Source organism: Toxotes jaculatrix, chromosome 17 (genome assembly GCF_017976425.1).
Source record: "Toxotes jaculatrix isolate fToxJac2 chromosome 17, fToxJac2.pri, whole genome shotgun sequence".
Taxonomy (NCBI): domain Eukaryota; kingdom Metazoa; phylum Chordata; class Actinopteri; family Toxotidae; genus Toxotes; species Toxotes jaculatrix.
In genome coordinates this window covers 21842886-21864628 of record NC_054410.1, presented here as the reverse complement: position 1 = coordinate 21864628, position 21743 = coordinate 21842886, and the positions used below count along the sequence as shown (strand labels likewise).

At 41.7% G+C, this 21743-nt stretch overlaps 1 protein-coding gene across 1 annotated transcript in view; it reads right to left on the bottom strand.

Annotated features, from left to right (window-relative positions):
* Window positions 1-19386, bottom strand: part of gabra2a (gamma-aminobutyric acid type A receptor subunit alpha2a) — a 34506-nt gene extending 15120 nt beyond the window's left edge. Inside the window, exons 1-4 of the mRNA XM_041060539.1 lie at window positions 19319-19386; window positions 16133-16245; window positions 8578-8645; window positions 827-1047 (exon numbers count right to left, since the gene is read on the bottom strand). Of these exons, the coding sequence (XP_040916473.1) occupies window positions 827-1047; window positions 8578-8645; window positions 16133-16245; window positions 19319-19386 (470 nt within the window). The remainder of the gene's footprint in view (window positions 1-826; window positions 1048-8577; window positions 8646-16132; window positions 16246-19318) is intronic.
* Window positions 19387-21743: the final 2357 nt, after the last annotated feature.

The following is a 21743-nucleotide window of genomic DNA, read 5'->3' as shown; positions in this document are numbered from 1 at the left end:
AATTTTAAGACGATCTGAGACGTCAGACATTGTTCTGAGAAATAAATCATGTCATAATGATTCTTGAGAGCACCAGGTTTCCCAGCAGGGAACAGAGCAAGAACGGCGAGCCTGCACATTATGTTACTGCTCTGACCACTGATTTCTGTCTCGAGATAATGAGATTATTAAGTCATGATCATGAGATGACAGTTTGATACAGCTGAGAGGTCTTGAGAAATGCTCATAAAATGTGAGGTAACAAGCTTACTGTGCTCTATTGATTTTTGAGCATAAAGGTAAATTCTGCTTGAAAGTCCAGGAAAGGGCACCTCTGTAATGTATAAGTTGGAACAGAACTCGATTATCTCAACAGATATGTTAGCTGGAGGTCAGATCATAGGCTTGAATCAAGGTACAGAGCACAAAATGTTAGTGCCTGTGTCTGAAGGATCTGACCTTGCTGAAACTGACTGCTACTGTCATCTGTACAGCAACACAAGAGTAAGGAAGAGAAATGGCAACTTTATTAACACAGAGGCTGATGACACGACAGCTACTGATAAAGACTCGTTCTAAATAACGAAATGCCCTGAAGTAACTTCTATTATGAATCAATACAAATAAGTAAACTGAAAGACCTCCAGGTGGATTTTGGATAAATGCAAATGTAGTGCCAGTGTGTAAACAGAGGACAATAATGTCCCAGGTATGGTGCCTTGAGGTTAAACTCTAGGGACTGAAAATCTCAGGAGACCAGCGGAAGAGACATCTTTGCCGATCTGGCACCAACAATCACGCCAGAATCATGTATATTATCTCTTGAAAAACTGATAAACTGAGATACCTCATAGTGTAGAGCAAGGTTCCATCCTCCATGATCCTCAGCAGCTTGTTGGGCATGGTCATGTTGTGGGCCACGGATTTCTTGCCGTTGTGGAAGAAGGTGTCAGGGGTCCAGATCTTACTGGCCATCAGGTTGTTGAGAGGCAGAATGTTCATTGGTCCGTGGAACTTCAGTCGCTCATCCTTCCAGCTCTGACGGAAGAAGACATCTACAGTATACTCCTGAGAAAGAAAGAGAGAGACAATAGTGTTTAAAGCATCCAAACACCCATGTGTGGTTAAAGCACATGTGTAACTAATCAATTTAATGATTAATGGGTTTCACTAAGCCATACCAGTGAGCCGTCATGGAATTTACCATGAATCAGGCATCACCGACCAATTCATTTGAAACATAATGAACCCTTAACACTAAACCTTTGTTATTAGTTATAATAAGTGAATGTAAATGTAAAAAGGTTACTGTCATTTTTCCAGGTTATAGGGGTAGTTCTCCATCCCTGTACAGTGCAGGAGAATTCATTAGCAGTGCTAATAGTATTTAAAGATGACATTTGAAAAATGTTACAGCAACATTACTCTGGCTTATATGGGGGCTAGTTCTTCAGTAGAAAGTAATTACAGTGACAAGTATTTACAACCAAAGTTGGATCACTTCCTTTAATTCCTACTCACAAATGACACATGGCAGCCATATTTGGTTTTTACCTACGTGTGACCTACACTTTGATCCCTATCCAAAAAACTGAGCAGGCTCATCTCTGTTACACTGAGTAATACCTTTATTAATAACGTCTGTGAGACTAAATTCTGTGAAATCATACATGACTGATACATTGTGTTTTCTAATCAGGCATATCATTGCTGTCCTGTTGTGTCCTCAGCCTTAGATTGAGGTTGATCTCAGCTTGGCAAAGTGTGACACCTGGCCAGGTTCAGACCTGTAAGTCTCAGATCCAGCTGTTCCCTGAGGCAAGTGTCAGCCATGATTTACATCACTGCTGTGAATTCTCTCATGCTGTCTAAATGGCGGTCCCTGGTGGACAGAACTGAACCCAATCATCCCTCTGCTTGGTGGCCAGTTTCAGAGAGGAGTGCTTCAAGCCACTCTCCCTGGCCCTCCCTGCCATGTGTTTCTGAAAGCAGGTATGCTATGATTATCTGCATTTATGTGCATTTCAGTTTTGTCTGTTATAATATTTTGAGTTAGTTATTAATTGCAATTCAATCCTGCTGTTTGATTAGTATTTATGTAGTATTATCAATTTTGGATTATGTATTGTTGGAACTTCAGAAACCATAGATTTGTATGGACCAGCTTGAAACTGGCGCCGGATAATCTTCTGAACCCTTATGTTCAGCTGAGTGGGATAAATATCTTGCTCTCCTTGAGCATCTGGAACTGCCTGAAGCTCTAATGATCGCTCAGTCTTGCTGTCATCATCCAGAGCCTTACACTGCTACAGCGCATGCCCTACAATTGCAGTACAGTCAGCCTCACCAGCTAAGAGTGTAGTGGCAGCATCAAAACATCAAAACTGGTGAGTCACAAGGATTTCAGAGTCATTCACTGCAGGTTTACCTGCTGGTGAGTGTGATGGTATCGCTAGAGGGCCCAAATGGTCCCTGGTTAAATTCTTGCGCTATTTAGGCCGCTTTGCTGAGCAAGCGGCCTAAATAACTGAATGAGAATAGTATTGAGTTCTTACTTTTACAAGGCAAACTCATTGCAGCTGCACTGAACCCATACAACCTAAGGGACTTGGCTGGATGGTTACAATGGAGGTTTTCAAACCGACGATAACTGGGAAATGGAAGAAGTCTGGAGAACTGGCCATCCAGCCAAACTGAGCTACCTTGGTCAGGGAGGTGACCAAGAACCTCTGTCTTCTCCAGAGATGGAAGAACCTGCCAGAAGAACGACCATCTCAGCAGCATTCTGTCAATCAAGCCTTTCTGGTCATCTCAGCTGGCTGGAGGGGTGTCTGTGTTAGAGTGACAGCAGATGGAGGGGCATGTAGCTGTTTGAGTGATAGCAGCTGGTGGGCATGGCCGTACCCACTATCGAGGCCACAGAGGTTCGGACCTTTGTATTTTTTCTGAGGTGTATATAAACAAAAGTCGTGAAACAATTGCCTAAAAATAACTCTTTCTCATCTGATCACCATCATCATTTTGGCTGTGGTGGTGGGTGGAGTGAAGGGTGGTGGTTCTTTGACTATGTCAACAAACCAGACAGGCAGCTGAATCTGTCAAAGTATGATACAGATAGCTAGAGAAGTTTACTAGTGGACTGCTTGTAGTTCAATATCCCTGAACACCTCCAGCAAGCTCAGTTTCTGGACCTGGTATTTCTATAACCCTGCATACGGGTATTGTCAGTATGGTATTGAAAAGTAACACCAGCACCTGACTGTACCCACAGATTCTGTGGCTTTTGTGTCGTGTAGCAGGGCTGCTGTTTGGCTCAGTGTGGCTGTCGACTCTGTCTCTGGCAGAATGCTGATGTTAATGCATGGTTTGATTGGCTGTCTGAAAACGGTATTCTGTCAAATTTAACTAGGGGGCGATATCATGAACCCAAAAAATATGAAATATAAATTTCACCCTTTTGGTTTCTCTGAGCAGATGTATATGCGGTGGTCAACAAAGACTGCTATTTAATATGAGTTCGACGGACCACACACCAGTTTCATTTAAGATCAGAACTGAGGATTCAGCCTACAAAATGAACATGTTCTTGAAGCATCTCAATGTGTTTTTGCTTTCACAACATTTGTGTGAGAAGCACAGACAGGACATTATAATCCAGCAATGAGAAACCTTCACAAACAACGAGGCAGAGCAGCAGCAGGGGGGCTGTCCAATCTATCAAGAAAAGGCGGCATGCGTTTGTGCGTGTGTGTTCTTGTGTGGGGGATGTGTGTATGTATCAGAGCTGAGCTATCAAAGGCAGAGAAAAGACAGACACAGTGGTGGAGTGAAATTATCTGCTGCAAGTTTGATGGAGACGTGGCCATGAATTAAACATGAGGCCATCTCTCTTTTTTTCTTTCTTTAGAAGGTGCTGTCTCGATCACGACCACTTCCACCCCTCTGCCCCTTGCTTCTATGCCACTTAAATATTTGAGAAGAGCCAGGTGGGAGGGGGGTTGGTGGCTGGGATTGTGATGGAAAAACCGAGCAAAGCTTTTAAGGCAGGAAGCAGTGTGTTTGTGTGCCTGTGACATGTTATGTATATTTGCATGAGCTGCAGCAGTTCAGTGAGGGGTGTCCCTGTCAGCACAATGGATATCGACAGTTAACTGGGACCATTTTAATATTGTTAAAAACAAAATAAAATAAAATAAACAAATCTCTTTCTCCATGGCTAACCCATGGTTTTAACTATATTAAAAAAAACTGTTGGGTTTTTTTCAAGTCCATATTAATAGAGATGGAAAAAAAAAACGTTTCAATACAATACCATATGCAATGCCATTTTGATCCATGGTGTCTCAGGATTTTATTACTGAGCTGTGACCAAAATGACTAAGATTTGTTTAACTGGATGATGAACATCAAACAAGACATCAAGACATGTAAGACCTGGGGCTGCTATAAGAGTTTAGTGATAGGAATTGACTGGGAAAATCTTGGTGCAGCCCTACCATGGAGACCACACATGTAGCCACTGTAGCTACACCTTGAACTTGCATCTACATGTCAGGGCTATGGCAGCTACAGAGACACCAGGTAGAAACCACACGACCTGTGAGTGCACAACTTGGAAATTCAAGAATAATAAAAAACTCTCTGCAATCTGCTGCTTTTCAGTAACAAAAGACATCACCACTGCCTCTAGTAGCTGTACTCTCATTTTCAGTAATGAGACATGGAGAACTCTCCCACTGTCACTCTATATTACAAAGTAAATCAATTAATGTAAACACCGTGGGGTGCATTTCTCTAGGTGTCTGCTGTTGTGGTGGTGATATACACGGGTGACATCAGGTGTAGAACCACAAATCCCATGCAAACATATTATCGCTACACCATTCCACTATGGAGAGAAGGAACACCCATACCACCATAAGCCACCCATACCAACCTATACTTGAAGATCATATCACAAAATGTATACCACAAAGTTTGAAAACACAGCCTGTGCTAAATAAAAACCCGGTCACATAATGTTTGACTGTTTGCTTAACCTGTGTTAACTCTGGTGTATGTATGTCACCGTGGGTCTCACAGGTGACACACGTGCTAAATGCCTATGGTTTACTGAGTTGTCAGTGTGTGATCTTTTCATAGCATTAAAACATAAGCTTTCAATTGGAAAGTGCCTATTGGATGAAAACCAAATTTACAGACGGCTGTTTATCACTTCAGGGGGAGTAACAGCAGAATTCCCAAGGTGGATGGAAGATATGAAGGAAGGAATCAGATGATCTGCAAGCTTTGCAGACACAATGTCACATCTTATCATATCCATCTATCCTTTAGCTGTGCACGGTACATTCTGGTTCTTAATAATAGAATTAATAATAATAATAACCCTTTTATTTATGCCTTTAGGATTGTAACATTATTACAATCACATTTCCACATGCAGGACTACAGTATGTGCTCAGACAAAATGCTGCATTGAGAATCATTTCAGAACGTAGCTCCCAGCAGGCAGCCAATATAAGATAATGATCATTAATATGTTTAATATGTGATACATCAGTCTGCTTCATCTCTGAGCTGGATGGCAGTGGGTGATCAGATCACGTTTTTAATAATAAAGTCTGACCCTTGCCCTGTCATAACTCTCCTGGTTGGAGTGGGTGGGTTTCCAATAGCAACAGGACAAGCAGTGCTGACAGGTCTCTGTCTGGAAGATATTATCTGCTGGATGTGTGTAATTACATGTGAACAGGCCCAGTGAGGCAACCCTGACATTTTATCAAGGATCATGGCAGCTTAGAGGCAGACTTCTTTAGGCTGAGTCCTGGACAAAAACCTGGTGTTTGGCCTTTGTGTAGTTTGTTCAGATTAAACTGTCGCTGCTTAGAGACTGCACCAAAGTGTTCTACTGTTTCTGTTGTGGTTATTATTATTATCATTATTATTATTATTGTTGTTGTTGTTATTGTTATTTCATTAAATTCCATTTGGCTGAAAAAAATAGGCAACATTAGCCTTACATCTGAAAACATTACTGGAGAAGGGTGAAAAATTACATACTTATGCGCTGAGGACTGGAATAAATCACAACAGACAGAAAGACAGAAATAAATCCCGTCCAAATTTTAACTCAGATCTACATTAGTTAATCTGCTGTAACATGAGCTAACTTAGCTTGCCACAATCAAAAAACATTTCTGTTAATTAACAGCAAACAAAGCAATAAACTACAGCATGTACGGAGAGTATGATTTTACTGGCTATAAAGTATACTTTGACACCGTACTTACCATGCTCATGTTCTCAGAGATGTGCTGCTTGTTTTCTCTCTTTGTGGACAACAAGGTGCAAATACATCTGGTGTTAGCTGTGAGTCTTCTGTTTGACAGTGTGCTGCCTGTGTGTGGGCCATATCGGGTTCACATGGCTGAAATAAGTGAGACAATACAGATCTTCCCTTCCCTTCCGCCCTTGAGTCTACTGCTATCTGGGACTGTTCTTGTTTCCCATTAGAGCTACTGTAAATGTACAGTGTTTCATGTGTTTTAGGCTATTTTCTCCAGTATTTAGCTTAAATTGCAAGAGTTCCTCTGTTTATGTTTAAGTTAGTGTGCAAATTAGATATTAAAATATGTGAGATCACTGTGAACATTAACCTTTGACATGAGGTATGTACAAGGTAACCTTTAAAACTGTTTTACAGTAAAACTATGATTGACTTGAGAGTCACCACACTTTGGACCCTGGGGGCTCGGCCTGGATTGGTACCACCATCTGGTCTGCGGCACATACAACACAGAATGACATCTGGGACCAACACTAGAGACTGACACCGAGACTGTGACTTACCTGAACTCAGTGACCCAGCTTCAGGAAAGGGAAAGAGCTATGATCGCTGGCTGTGAGAGGAAGAGTCTACTCTGGGACATTAGAAGTTGTATGCCCACCCTGTCTGCAAAAGAGCTCGACCAGATCACCAAGACCTGGGGTCCAGTATAAAACAAGGACAACCAGTCTGTGCTGGAACAGGGAGACCATACTCAAAACTACCTCTTAACTAATCAAAATAACCATGAAGGTTGTTCTTTCTAGTCTAATGCACTCCAGCAGCATTCCAATGGAGTGTGGAGGAGATGTTGAGTTCACCAAGCCCTGCAATGGAGTGAAATGTCCCCCCCCAAGAGGTGAGAGATGTTATGCAGCACTAAGATGACACGCTAAGAGTCACTGGGAATGGGTCGCGAACCTTGACACCAGCAAAGGGGAACTATAACTTACACAGTGGAAAGTTCGAGTTCCTCACTCTGAAATGGGAAATGTATGAGGAATTCAGAGACTATCTTTATTATGTTCCACAATTTACCATTTACACAGACAATAGGCCACTAACTTTTGCCTGGAGCACAGACAAAATGAATGCAGCTGTCCCACTCAGCTTACTGATTGGCTAATTTTCACTTCAACATCACATACAGGCCAGGGAAAGTCTTCCATATTGACATCTATGTTGAGGCATGCACAGAGGAGTTGTCCCAAGATGCTGTAAATGACACATTGGAGTGAAGTTTAAGGGCCTAAAGAAAAGATGAGGCTTGGGTGGGACGCTTCTTATCCTGACCAAAAGGTCAGGGAATGGTTCTCCAGCCAGGGGACAGAATCCTAGTTAGGATCTAGTGGAAAGAGGTAAGGCAAAGAAACTTAGATCCTACTAGGAAAAAAAGGATATAGTGAAGGAGGTTTCAGACAATCCTGAGTATGTCATCTACCTAGGAAGAGCCTATTGGCAAGACTCTTGCACCATAACATGCTACTGATAGTGCTTTGCCAGTTGAACCCCAACAGTCAAAGCCACAGCCCACAAAACTGTCAAAATCATCACATCAAAGAAAGTCTCAGTTGAGAGCAGACAACCAGTCTTCGAGTGGTGACACATCAGGCTCAGATGATGAATCAGCAGTAGGCTACTGGTTGAGACCTGTAAACAGAACTGTCCAAACACTGCCAGCAGTGCCTAACAAGCCAACAGTGTCTCAGAGAGAGCAAAAGCCAGTATTAAAGATACCAGCCTTGCTACAGAGAATGACTGCTCAGGTTCCTAAGATAAAGAATATGGAAGCTCAGAGAGAACCTTCTATAACCATAAGCTCGAACGTTAGTTTATCCTTCTGGTAAAAAACCTTGAACTCCAGTGAACCGGGTGACCACTGATGGTGTGATATTCTCCATGGACACCCAAAGCAGAGAGTCCTGTGTGTCAGCACTCAGCAGCGGTGGGAGATATTATAATGAAAAAACAAAGAATTATTTTAAGGACGTATTCAGCCTAAATCATTCTTGCCCAACTGCCAGGGTGAACCACAAGCAAGGACAATGTCATCAGCTGAGTAACTGATCACCCACCCACAGCCAATACTGTAATCACTTAGCTATTTAACACATTGTGTGCAGACAAAGATCCACATATAAAGATGTTTTTGTACTTGAGTGTGAATTTGAAAGAGTGCAGTTGAGGCTTTCAAAAAACTGAAGCCTTTGTGTGTGTTTTGTCCTGGGTCACGAGAAGGTGACGCACCATGAGGTCATGTAAGTGCGACTTACCATATCTGTGTCAGACACCGGACCAAAACTGGTCACGTAGATGTCAGTCTTCACTTCCGTTACTCGGTCTGTAAAGTCAAGGAACGGCATTTGTTACTGAAAATCATACACAGCAAATAGTACATGACAAAAGTAAGTTGTTTTGACTTGTAAGAGACAGATTAATAAAAGAATGGTCAACATGTAAGTAGAAGAGGCCGAGATACCGTGACATTTAGTGCCTAATGTGAGCTAGGATTCAAAAACACTTTGTCCCACATTTTCCATTTTCATTCAGCCCTCCAAGACTAATAAACACCCATGTCTTTAAACCTCCATACCTTCAGTTTGTAACATAGGCTTTCTGATATTAATTTCTAGTCTCCAAGCCTGGAGTTGGTGTCTGAGAAGCAGCATTAGGATTTGTTAAAGCAGGTGTGCAATGAGTCCGGAAATGCAAACTACTCGCAAAGTTGCGGAACAAAAAAGAGCCAGCTAAATTTGCATTAACTGATTTTTTTGGGGGGGCCGAGTAAGCAAGATGTGAACACAACAATGTCATATTATCACATTATAAAGTTAATATGGTAAACATGTTAGCAAGCGGTAGACAGATAGTCCCTATACCATTCAATCATGTATATGCATTACCTTTCTCTCACTGAAGGTTGTCCATATATACATATGGTGTTCATCCAGTCTGTATACATCAAGTCTGAGCTGTGTTTCCTCAATGCTACTCTGGTGCCTGCTTTCAGAAATGTAATTACTTCCACCTCCCCATCCTCCTCATCTGCTAGCATTTACTTTAACATGAATGCTGAAGGTTTTTAACGTGTTCATCTAATTGTGTACATCAGGCTCTGAGCTCAGGGAGAGACTGTGTCAAGCTGCTCGAATTTGTTCCAGAGCATCATGTCAGCAGAGTCACAACACTTGACTAAAACGCATGTTATCACATTAGATGCACGCAAACAAGCAGAGTCAGCCCCACCTGATAAACAGCACAGAAACCAGTCCCATATCTGACTGGTTCCTGAAGCAGCCAGTACAATGAGCTTTACCCTCTTTTTTCAACAAGTCCTACTCCTTAGACGGTCCACAATAGAATTCTGGAAGCTCCCTGATGTCAAGCTGCTTTAAGTCCATCCAAAACAAAGGTCTGTTCAGTCCCTGTCCACCTAGCTGACTCAACATGGTGAAAGCCATCAGTTTCCACACTTTGAAGGAGCTGGAAATGGAAGTTATCCCCCCCGCTGCTCAGGTGGATCAGGCCCTGTCCTCCTTCATCCCTCGGGCAGATACAGCACATTCTGAGGCTTCTGGTGCAGTCTGTCCCAGAAGATGTCAACAGGAAGAGCCTGGATCTTGGACATCTTTTACCAACATGTCACTATTCTACTGATGTTCACTAAAATGACTAAATCATCTGCATAGGTGGATTACAACCTGAAACAGTCAGACCACGAAGGTCAGATCTGGGTCAGTGCAGCAAAGGCTCAATTGCTGGAGAATATAATATGCCAGAGAGGGCACTGCCTTGCCTTTTAAGATCCCCACTGGACCTGAAAAGGAGCACTCAACCTACCATTAATCTTCAGCACACTCTGAACATCACAATGCAACTATACCCTATGTTAATAAAACCAGGACCAAAACCAAAAGGCACTCAATGGCTCAAGTAATGTGATCAAAAGCCTTTTCCTTATCAATTGATACCAGCTTAGAGGCCACACAGCTTACAGATAAAAGGTCTCAAATCACAAATAATGTTATCAGAAATCAAGTGGCCAGGCACACGCTAGGTCTGGTCACAAGGAATCACTTGTTCCATCACCTTTTCAGGTCACCCTTTTAGGTGGTAAGGAAAGGAACACCCTCCTGCAGCTCAGCGACTGACGCCCTCCAGCAGGACTATCACTTAGTACTGCCAGCAGAACCCCCCCAAAACCACAGACCACAAAGGCTTGTCAACAGGTAGACCATCTATTCCAGGAGCTTTCTCACTCTGCATGTCCTGCTTCCAGCACTACATTACTCTGCTGTTCAACCTTTTACCAGTGTAAAAGCCCTGAAACACTACCTGCTCCCCTCTATTCTCACATTTAAACAGGTTACTGTAAAAACTGACAGCACACTTACAGATTGCAGCAGGGTTAGTCAGCACACATAAAATCAGATTTCATACTTTGGTGGTTTGTCCCAAAAAAAAGGTTTTATCTTCCAGTAAAGCCATGTTAAAATGCCATTTTACACATTTTATAATAGACAGAAGTGAGTAATAAGAAAAAAAATCCATTAAAATGATGTTTCAAACAATGCAAGGGATCAAGCCAGTTAGTTATCTTTGACATGCATCCAGGTGTACTGTCTCTGTTTATTTTGAAATCCTCTCCACATGTCACACAACTCATCAGCCTCAGTGACATGAAGCAGATGAGCGTGAGAAGCAGCTTGAGGCTCTGCATGGTTCCTGTCTAACCTGCCATCGTCAGTACAGTTAAACTCCACCAATAAATAAATATTATTACTGTTACATTTCTCAGTCGCTTCAAAAACATCTGGATAGACTGAGCTCTTCCCTCCTACTACTGGAGCATAAAGTTTAATAAAAAAAAAACTGTTTCTACATTTTCATTCTCTGCTCTTAATTTTAACTGACAGCCTTTAATGACTTCTTCAGACTGAGGCATAAAATTCCAGCCCCACAAATGTTGATGGTTTTCTGGCTTAAAAAGGTTTCACCAGTCCATTATTTTCTTTTCTCCAGTCATCCTCATTATCAGCAGTACTGTGTGTCTCTTGTGCAAAGAGAAGCCCTTTTCCCACCATCCCTAGCTCCATTTAAGTTCAAACTGCCTATTTGTGTGTGTCCTGTAGTAAAGAAAAAAAAGCAAAAAAAAAAAAAAAAAACTGGAATAGCTACCAGACTTCTTCAGTGTCCCCTAACTGCTTTTTTACCTTTTGAACTTACTTTATTAGATGATGAGTTTCCTGGTCAGTGAAAGCTTTTTTCCCTCAAAACACCAGGACTTCTCAGAAAGGTTTTCACTGGAGCCAAGAGGAGCTGTAAATCAGGGGACATGTTCTCAACTTTAACATTTCTGGCTTTCTCAGTGTCCTGCAGGGATTTCTCCTACTCATTAAAGAGTAGTCACTCTTTTTCTGAGCCCACGTCCGCGAGGAGGGTAGAGACTCCACATCGCTCTCCTCCTCACCTTCACCCTTCATCTGGCTGCAGACACTCACTCCGAAGACAAACTTTCTTCACTTTACTGGAAGACTGACAATGTAATCAGGAACGGATGTGGTGACCCTCCATTCCACAGCCAAAACATTTCATTTCCTCCGAAGATGCAATAACAACATGGTCAAAATCAGCTGCTCCGAACTTCAACCTCACATTAAACTCCTCGCTTTTGTTCTTCAGCATCAGAGACCTGCCTTCTGAAGGAAACAACATGTTTTAGGTATGAAGATTAACAGCCCAGAGAGATCAGTTTAACTGGAGACATTAGTTGTCCGTTTCTCACTAGTTGTCTCTGCAATGTGTCATAGCTAGTGGCCGGATTAACACCTGAACCTGAATCACACCTTGCTCCAACAGCTACAATGACTTTATCAAAACTGCCCAGAAAAATAACGACTCATTCTCGATGTGGACTTTACAATGTCATGGCCCACAGTTTCACCGATCACTAAACTGCAGCCTTCCACAGAGCAACTGACAGTTGAACAACAAAGTTTAACTGCATGTCAAAAATCATACACTTACGTTTATAGAGTTATTGACTGTACATAAGAACAATCTGTAATTAACTGTATCACACCACCACATCCAGCATCAGTGACTGGTGTGTTTGGGTGTCAGATGCCTCCTCTGTAACCACACCCAACAGTGACGTCTCAGTGTACTGACAAACCCTGATCCTGGACGGCTAATAGGTGTTAAACTAGCTCCTACGGTATAAATAAATAAATAAATAACATTTATAATAATATATAATATATTATAATAATAAATAGCATGTCATGTAACATCAGTTACATGACACATAGTAACCCCATTATAGTTAATGCTACAGTGCCTTATTAAAGTTCAGCTCTTATTGTGAGCCTATGATACTCTGATGTGTAGTTTCTCAGCACAAATAAACACATTCAGGGAACCACAGCAGCTTCATTTTATTCCTTTGTTCAGAGTGTATTATAATAGGTCTTTTGGGTTGGACCTGTTATAAAATGCAGCTGCAAAAGGACTTTTGCGAGTATAAGATTCATTCTGACATTTGGACACTTTAAAGTGAGCATCAGTGCAGTGAATGGTGTGTGATGAACAGTTATTAAAGAACACTTCTGTGCAGTAGTAATTCACCATATTACATTAGCAGTGAAACACTGAAGGGATCCTCAGACAGAAGTAAGAATAAACCCTGCTGTTGTCAAAGCTGTGGGAACAGAGAGGCTACTACTGTCCCCCATGCACCATGAATAAAATGAAAATTTCTCTAGTGACCTCCAACAGTCTCCTTCATGTTTTTTTTTTTTTTTTTTGCCAAGGCATCAAGCTTTGAAGTCGGGTCCATCTAGGACACTAGCCAAGCCCAACCAGCTCAACCACAGCAGCATCCCAGTCACTGCTATACCACTATCTACCAACCATTGTGAATGGGCTCATCTTAAAGCAAGCAAATGACATAGAAACTGCATCTATGGAAGCTTCAAGGTGCACTCAGTAAAAGTGTACTGGCTCATTGCACACATTATTATTATTATTATTATTATTATTTATAAAAAACAAACTGTAACTTAGTATGATAAATCTAAGTGAATGAGATTGGTCCAACAACAATCACAACACTGTTATAGAGGACCTTCAAATCAGTAAAGGCCCAAAGGAAACTGGATACTTCAGGGCCATGAAGGACACTTAAAGTAAATATAAAGAATGTGATTTAACAACAGCATCAATCTTTCACTGATCCACATTGCCTGAACTCTAACAGAAACATGCGCCCAAGGGAGAGAAGAGCCTTCCCCATCACCGTTCTGTAGCAATTCCAAAAGTCCCTGGCCTCACAAAGACGCACCTGACTGTGCCAAACCATCAGTGACCTATATGAAGTGTTTAGATGAAGGCGCAGCTCTCTGCCTCTGGAATTCTCAAAACTTGTTACAGTTTCATCAAGGTTGTAGGTATAAAAATGAAGCACGCCTCTGCAGCTGCACAGGTTATTTCTCACCTTCATTTCGGTCATTCGTTCATGTCAAATGAGATATGATAACGTTTGCCCGACCTGCCATCATGATTTTCAGTTTGACAATCTGAAAGCAAAGACCACGCAACCTTTATTGCCAATACAACAAAACAGTTTGCTCACAGTGGACGGCCAGTGACACTAAACACAACACACCAATGATTAAAGCCATTTACATAAGAAGGTTGTAAAACACACAAAGTACAAAAACAAGCTAAACTATAAAATACCTTGAGTTCAGGAAGTTCAGAGGTTGAATAACCTAAATATTTTAAATTAAAAATTACAAAGACAACCAACTAATTGCAAAATATGCCTTTAAGTGCAGGAGGTTTACCATTCAAGAGTCTAATAACCTTGGGGAAGGAACTTCTAGCCTGCTCAGATTTAAGACAGAACTGTCTGAACCTCCTCCCTGTTGGAAGAGAATCATCTCTAACAATGTTCAAAGCTCTTTGGTGTAGCTGACCTTTATAAACTGAAGAGAGTGATCAGAGAGAGTGGTCAGAAATTTTAGCTGCAATCTTAAATATTTTCCTGAATGCTTCGGATTCAGTAGTGTTCACACTACAAAACCAAACTGTGATAGAGAAAGTTGTGTAAAACTGGACCAGCCTTCCTCTATGTGCGAACGTTCTGATGAACCAGCTTTAAAAACGAATGAACGTTGCTTTTCCATTTAAGGTGTGCAGACATTATAGTGCCAAAAAAATGGAAACTCTTTCATGTTCATGTGGCTCCTCAGCAATTTCATGAGGCGGATTCCCACCTTTACCTCTCCCAAAATCTGTCATCGCCTCTTCAGTTCTCCCAGTGTCAAGCTGGGGGTTATGATCACTGCTACAACTAATGAGACTGGACACCTCCCTCCTCTGTGCTGATTCATCTGATGTTGATACCAGCCCAACCCCTGTGGTGTCATCAGCAGATTTTAATATTTTAACTGAGTCATCGTGAGTAGCACAATCATTTGTATACAAGGAATAAAGCAGAGTAGAAAGGCAGCAGTTCTGTGGAGCCGTAATGGCAACTCTAAGTCGCTTGGAAAGAATTTTAACCATTCGCTTCCTGCCCTGCAAGAAGTCAAAGAATCGAGAATGGGCTTCACTGACCCCAGTTACACTCAGGTTTTGAAACAGGTTTTCAGTTTATGACAACCCAGAACTGGTGTATTTGTTTAACAAGGCACAGGCTGATGTGGAAGTTTTCCTACTCCTTCTCTTTATATATATATATATACACTTGATGGTCAGTTTAGTAGGTATACCTGTCCAATCTAATGTTATAGGTTTAGTAGTGAGGTTATGGTTAAAGGTGGTGTTGTAGCGGATCACATTATATAGTGAGGTGATTCTCATATTTTGTCCTTTACATTTACATACAAGGAGGGAGGCAGAATACCTCTGTAACAATGTCAACAAAACTGGACATTATAGGTGTGACAGTAGACTTCATGGCTGAGCTGTTGGATCAGACTGCATTAGACCATACAGGTGTACCTAACAAACTGGCCACTGAGTGGATATTTGTAAATTCACCTTATATTACACACAGGCCTTTATTTCTAATTCCTGTTCGTTTATTTCACTTTAGTAAGACCCTATCCTGCTTTCTAATCTGCTCCTATTGTTACAGTATTTGCTGGTGATGCAAACTTAACAATTCCTTCATCAATTTGTTGCTCAGTTTCTCTTTGTAACAGAGATATTGTTGTGAATCACAAATTAATTTCACTCAACTTTGCTGTTTTTTTTTTGTCTTGTTTTTTTTTTTTTTTCCATTCAGTGCTAAGTTTAGTGCTTGACCCTGATGATGCCACAGAGACGTCATCAGGGTTATGTCAGCTTAGAACAGAGGTGTCCAAACTGTTCCACAAAGGGCCGGTGTGGCTGCATGTTTTTGTTCCAATCAACCACCAGCACACCAGACTTGACTCATTTAATCAACTGATCTCAGTCTTCAGACAGCTGATTGGTCGAACTGTGTGCTCTTCATTGGTTGGAACAAAAACCTGCAGCCACATGGCCATTTGTGGAACAGTTTGGACACCCCTGGCTTAGAACTTTAGAAATTTAGAACAGAAAGCTTGACTTACAAGCTGCAGGTCTGCAGATGTGGTGTTCGACAGATGTGGGTGGAGTGAAAGACTGAATTAAACTGCATTGTGATAAATGTAGGATCGTTTTTTTTACTAGGGAAAAAAAGTCAAGATATCTCAGTCTCTTTTGCTTTGATCGTAACCGTGATCGTGATTTTTTAAATCTGACTCTTGTTAACCACTTTACTGGTGCATCTACACAAGTATGTGTGTGTCTTACCTCCCAGGCCAGGTCTCAGTCTGTTGTCATACCCGTCCAGCAGACTGTCCAGGATCTTGGTGAAGGTTGTAATGTCTTTGACGTTCCGTGTTGAATTGGAATCTGCTTTTGACCTGAATAAAAGACAAATGTGTGATTGTGGACAGAGATAAAGGAAAAAGGAAAGAACTCTCCATCCGCCACAAAATTAGACTTAAGTACTAGCAAGAAGTGTGGGTGATGACACATCTCGGTAATCTCCACCTACAGTATTAAATCCATTTTATCCCACATTATTTCATACTAAATCTGAAAAATAATGTTGTGACACTGAATTTCTTGTAAGTCAAAATACTCTGAACTGAAAGTGAAAACCTGCAGCACAAGGCTAAAGCATGTTCATGCTGAACAACCTTTAAGAAACTAGGTAGAATTACAGTGTTTACTGTAAGCAACACACAATCCTGTGACGGTAAATTTGTGCAGCATCTTGTGTATTTTAGGACAGAATCTGTAAAGACTGCTACATTTTAAATCACGTCAGTTACCGTCTAAGCTGTGGAAGTATTTATAGTGAATTATTTTTTTTCTGTTTTTTTTTTCTTCATTTTCACTTTAAACCTTTAAACCCTTCAGAAAGCCTTGAAGGCAAACTTCTCCCACGTGTAGGAGCTGCACGCTGTCACGTGCACCACCCTGAACGACAGGAACACAGAGAGCGCTGTTAAAGAGACAGACAGAGACAGTGAACACTTTATGGATTTTTTGATGGTCCACTGGTCCACCGATGTGGCAGCCAACTGGGTTTTTCCTTGACTAAAAAATAACTTTATGACTTTGGCTCGTGATTTTTTTTCCCCCACAGCCTCTTGTGGACAAAATGAGTATTACAAACTCCAAAACATGCCTTTCAGGGCTTCAATACGGACTGGGCCTTAGTCATCATGGTTACAATAATAAACAAATAGTTAAGCTTATGGTTGGTCAGGTTTAGGTACAAAAACTTAAGCTTAGAAGACCTTTGTCACCATGGTTACAATAATAAACACAATTAAATAAATAAATGGTGACTTTTCAAAGTTGTCAGTGCAACTAAATCCACCATCAGAGGACACAATCTAAAAATGTCTCTCCCATTAAGTCTTAGTGCTGCTGATGTGCAGACTGTTTCCATTCCACATCACTTTTCCAACCAAAAACTACCAAAAACTCTTATTCATGCATTAAAACAACAAAATATAAGTGTGTTAATACGCCATTATGATCACATTTCAAAAAAGGAGAGATCAAATGGAAGTGAATCACAAAATTTATTGGAGTAAGCAACACAGAGAGTTTTTGGCGTTTAGACTCCCTCAATGTGAAGCTTCTTCATTAAGCGTGGGCCCATATGAAAACAGGAGATAGGACAGAATCCCCCAAAATAAATAAAAGCATTCTTAATGCGGCGAGGGTGATTTAATTCTGAGAGGAGATAGAAAGGAGAGGATTAGACGATAGCCTGGAATGAAGGCTAGAGGCCGTAGGAGGCCGGAGGAGAGAGACAGATGTTAGAGCCCGAGGAGACCGGAGGAGAGGATAGTGTCAGCAGAATGAAAGAAGGAGGACATGTTTAAAGAAATTGAGGTAACCCCCACCAGCTATATGCATGATTATGATTTAGTTCATGGGTCATGAACCTGAGAGAAATTTGAGCAGAGAGGACACGTGTGGAAATTCAAGAGCAAGCACAACGCAAGGATTTCGACTCTAGGTTCCCACTGTCAACGCGTAAATGAGCAGGATCTCCCTCAGTGACCGCTGCTTCAACCACAGAACACTGCCAGAATCAGAAAGAAACGAAAAAGTGAGTAGAGAGGAACAGAGGAACAAGGCAGAACATCAGGGAAGAGATCTTTCACCAAAGTTTCATTCAGTGGAGTCCAGACACTCACACAGAGTGCAAAGCAATATTTGTACAATGGACATGTGTTGACATACTAGATGTCTTCATGGATCCACAATTCATAGCAACTGATACCAATCCTTGGACCCAAGTCTGACAGGGTACTGAGTGGATTCATGGATTCTCTGTCATTTCTTATCACACAATGCATCATCACCATCCCAGTGGACTTAAACAGTTAATGGGTGAATAAATCTAAAATAATTGCTTTACATATTTTGAAACTGTATTAAAAAGGGACACAGATGAAGCTCTGATGACCAAGATGTCTGATGAAATATGTTTTAATTGTTATGAAGCAGCCTTAGTGTTTGTGTTTAAAGATATGATGTGACAGCATAATGAACACAGTTACATTTTATTTGCTGATAGGGCAGCTTGGTACAGACAGTCTGCTTCATATAAGGAATATCACTAATGTTTACTCCTACTCAAGAAACTATGTGATGCTTAAAATATGAATAATAAAGGATTGTGGTGCACTGAGGCAGAGAATCATCAGAGGAAATAATATGACAAAAAAATGTTGCCAGTATGAACTCCCTTCCCTTTTACTCTTTTTATAGAGAATTAAATAACAGGGGCAACGAATTTCCATGTGAGGCGTGTTTTCAGTTTGACAAACTGCACAGTTTTCATTTAGACATTTTCACACTAACATTAGGGAACATGCTCTGTAATAAATCTAATTTATCCGTATATAGATTAATGGGGTCCAATTTGATGCTAGGAGTTTAACTTTGAGAGACCGTTCGCCTGTTACTCCCACTGTCTTTTTTTCTGTCAAAGTGCCTGGGTGGTAACAAGGAGTCACTTCTTAAAGTTGAGATTTATGTAAATGAATTGATGCTTGTTGTATTGTTGAAGGAGCCGAATTTAACGGAACGTCACATCAAAGCTTAAGGTACTACAAATAATAATGAACTACATGGGATATTTTTCTGAAATACTAATAATCCTTTAATTGTTACATTTCTCTACGAGGTCTGGCGTTGCGCTTTCGACGTGCTGAGAGCAAAGAGCAAACGTTAAAAAAGGTTGCGCTATTATAAAATTGACATCTTCCGCGGTTCATCAATGTCGGTAGTCGGCTAGTTTTCAGCCTACTGCAGCTGCTTAACACAGCATCCCGTTGAACAGCCTTGTAACGGAGGAAAGCCGGAGACCTGTACGCTGTCTGTGTGCGCCTGGTCAGCGCGCCGTCAGAGCGGCACTGTTTTATCTGTTAATCTGTACAGAAAATATAATGATTTAAAACTTACCGTGTCTGCCACAGTACGATCAGAGAGACCAGTACAGACATTGAATGTGAGCTCCATCGTCCTATCATTGCTGATGCCTGGAAACAAGACGGAAAACGCTTTCAGAGCGCTTAAGTAGACGGAAGAGCGGCACAAAGCACATTACAGCTGTGGCAATTAAATGGACCCCTCACAGATATCCGTCTCCAGAAAGACGTGACACTACACAGGTTTAGTCTCTGAGGTTTAATGTGAAACTCTGTAGACCAGCTGCCAATGAGCAATGAGCTTTCTCCACAGCTTTTGTATTTGCGAGATGTGTCCAATTAAGTGTTCAGTGAGAAATACTGCCTACCTGAAACGCGACAGGTATCCCCGGGGTTGCCAAGAGAGACTGGACTGCGTCTGGACACGGTGGAGGTGAACAAAAAAAAATGAGAGTAGTTTCCCAAAGAGAGAGAGAGAAAGAGACGAGTGCGGTTACTGTCCATCCATTCTGTCAACTCCTCCGCCTGAGAGTCCCCGCAGCTCAGCCAAAGACCAACCTGAGAGCGAACTGTACTGGGAGCAGCGCTCTAGCACAGCACACTGAGGGATAAACAGCCCACTGAGGCGGAGAGGTCCGTCGGTAGGGATGCGCTCATTTCCTGATAATGAGGTGTGCGCACGACTGCGCACGGCGAATATAAACCATGCAAGTGGCACAAAAGCGTGTGGAATGATATAAATGGGTGTTTATAGGTGTTATACTGACTTGAGCTGAATAATATCCGTTAATTAACATGCAGTTACTTTTCCTGGTAATGTTATTTCAGTAAATTGTAAGGGTGATTCAAAATAAGGCCATTAAGTGAAATGCAAAGAAGTTAGATTTCCATCTGAAATACAGTTTGTATTGCCCATTTGTCGATTTGCATGTCTCAATTTTTCATTTGTAGTCTTCTGATACCTTGGTCTCAAGGGCTTGTTGTCCAAGGAGGTCCACCAGGACATGGTGGCAACACAAGGGGAGGGTGCTCCTTCTTACAGCATGGTGAAGAAATGGGGTACTGAAATGTGGCAGAGAGAGCCCGGAAGATGACCCCCATCTTGGAAGGTTGGTTACTGTCACCATACTGGAGACTATATTGACAAGATCGTTGACATGACAGATGGACAAATAATATTGTAAAGAACACCAGATGTCCAAGGTGTCAGTTAGCTGGTTCCCAAAACTCCTCAGGCCTGGTGAGAAGAGAAGATTGTGCACAGTATGTCAAACGACAATCTTGGCAGTACTGAGGTGGGTCTTCACAGATTTCTCCAGCAATCTGTAACCACGGATGAGACCACCACTTCCAACCAGAGACGAAAGAACAGGCGAAACAGTGGAAACACCCAGAGTCTCTAGCTCCTAAGCAAATAAAATCGGCAAGGCCCACCGGCAAGGTGATGGCCTCTGTATTCTGGGATGCTGCTGGTGGACTTTTACGATCTACTGCAGGGGTGTCCAAACTGTTCCACAAAGGGCCGTGTGGCTGCAGGTTTTTGTTCCAACCAAGCAGCAGCACACCAGACTTGACTCATTTAATCAACTGATCTCGGTCTTCAGACAGTTGATTGGTCAAACTGTGTGCTCGTCATTGGTTGGAACAAAAACCTGCGGCCACACGGCCCTTTGTGGAACAGTTTGGACACCACTGGTCTACTGTCTCTTGAGACAGCTACGGGAGGGAGGCTGATGAATTTGAATATGTCCAATACCCGTGCTATTCACCTGATGTGGCACCCTCAGACTACTACCTCTTCCCCAAGAAGAAGAAGGAGCTCAGTGGTCTCCATTTTGACAGTGCTGCAGTTTACGACTTTCTGGAGGTCCAAGATGCAGACATCTATCAAGAAAAGATCTGTATGCTGCACACCTCCTGGACTAAGTTTGCAAATGTAGGAGGGGATTAAAGTAAAAAAACAAATGGGTATTTGGCTCCCCTTCAGCTCGAGATTACAATCTGCCTTTAACGTTCTTCAGAATTATCAGAGTCAGAATGTGTTTTATACTCAAGAACCCATACTTCCAGTTCACATCCCTACCAAACCATGAAATTGTTCAATGTGATAAATACCTGGGAATTAGGCTAGAAAGCAACTCACTATTAAACAGAGTGCAGAGCGACTGGCACAGAAACTAATGACAGAGTGAAGCAAGTTTCTGTCTTGAGGACAGGGAATTTCACAGCCAACCATCATATCTGTTCTTGGCTATAGGCAGATAGCCTTTATTCTTTTTTATCTCAGTTTATCATTGTGCTTTGTGTTTCATTACCGAAGATATATTGTAGTCATCACCGTGTACTATATGAATAATTAGGCCGGCCCTCACTGGCAGCAAGAAGAGAACTACATTCTATCATTTTAATTTATGAAGGTCTCCTGCAAAATCTGCCTCAGTTTATCACTTCTCTTTTCA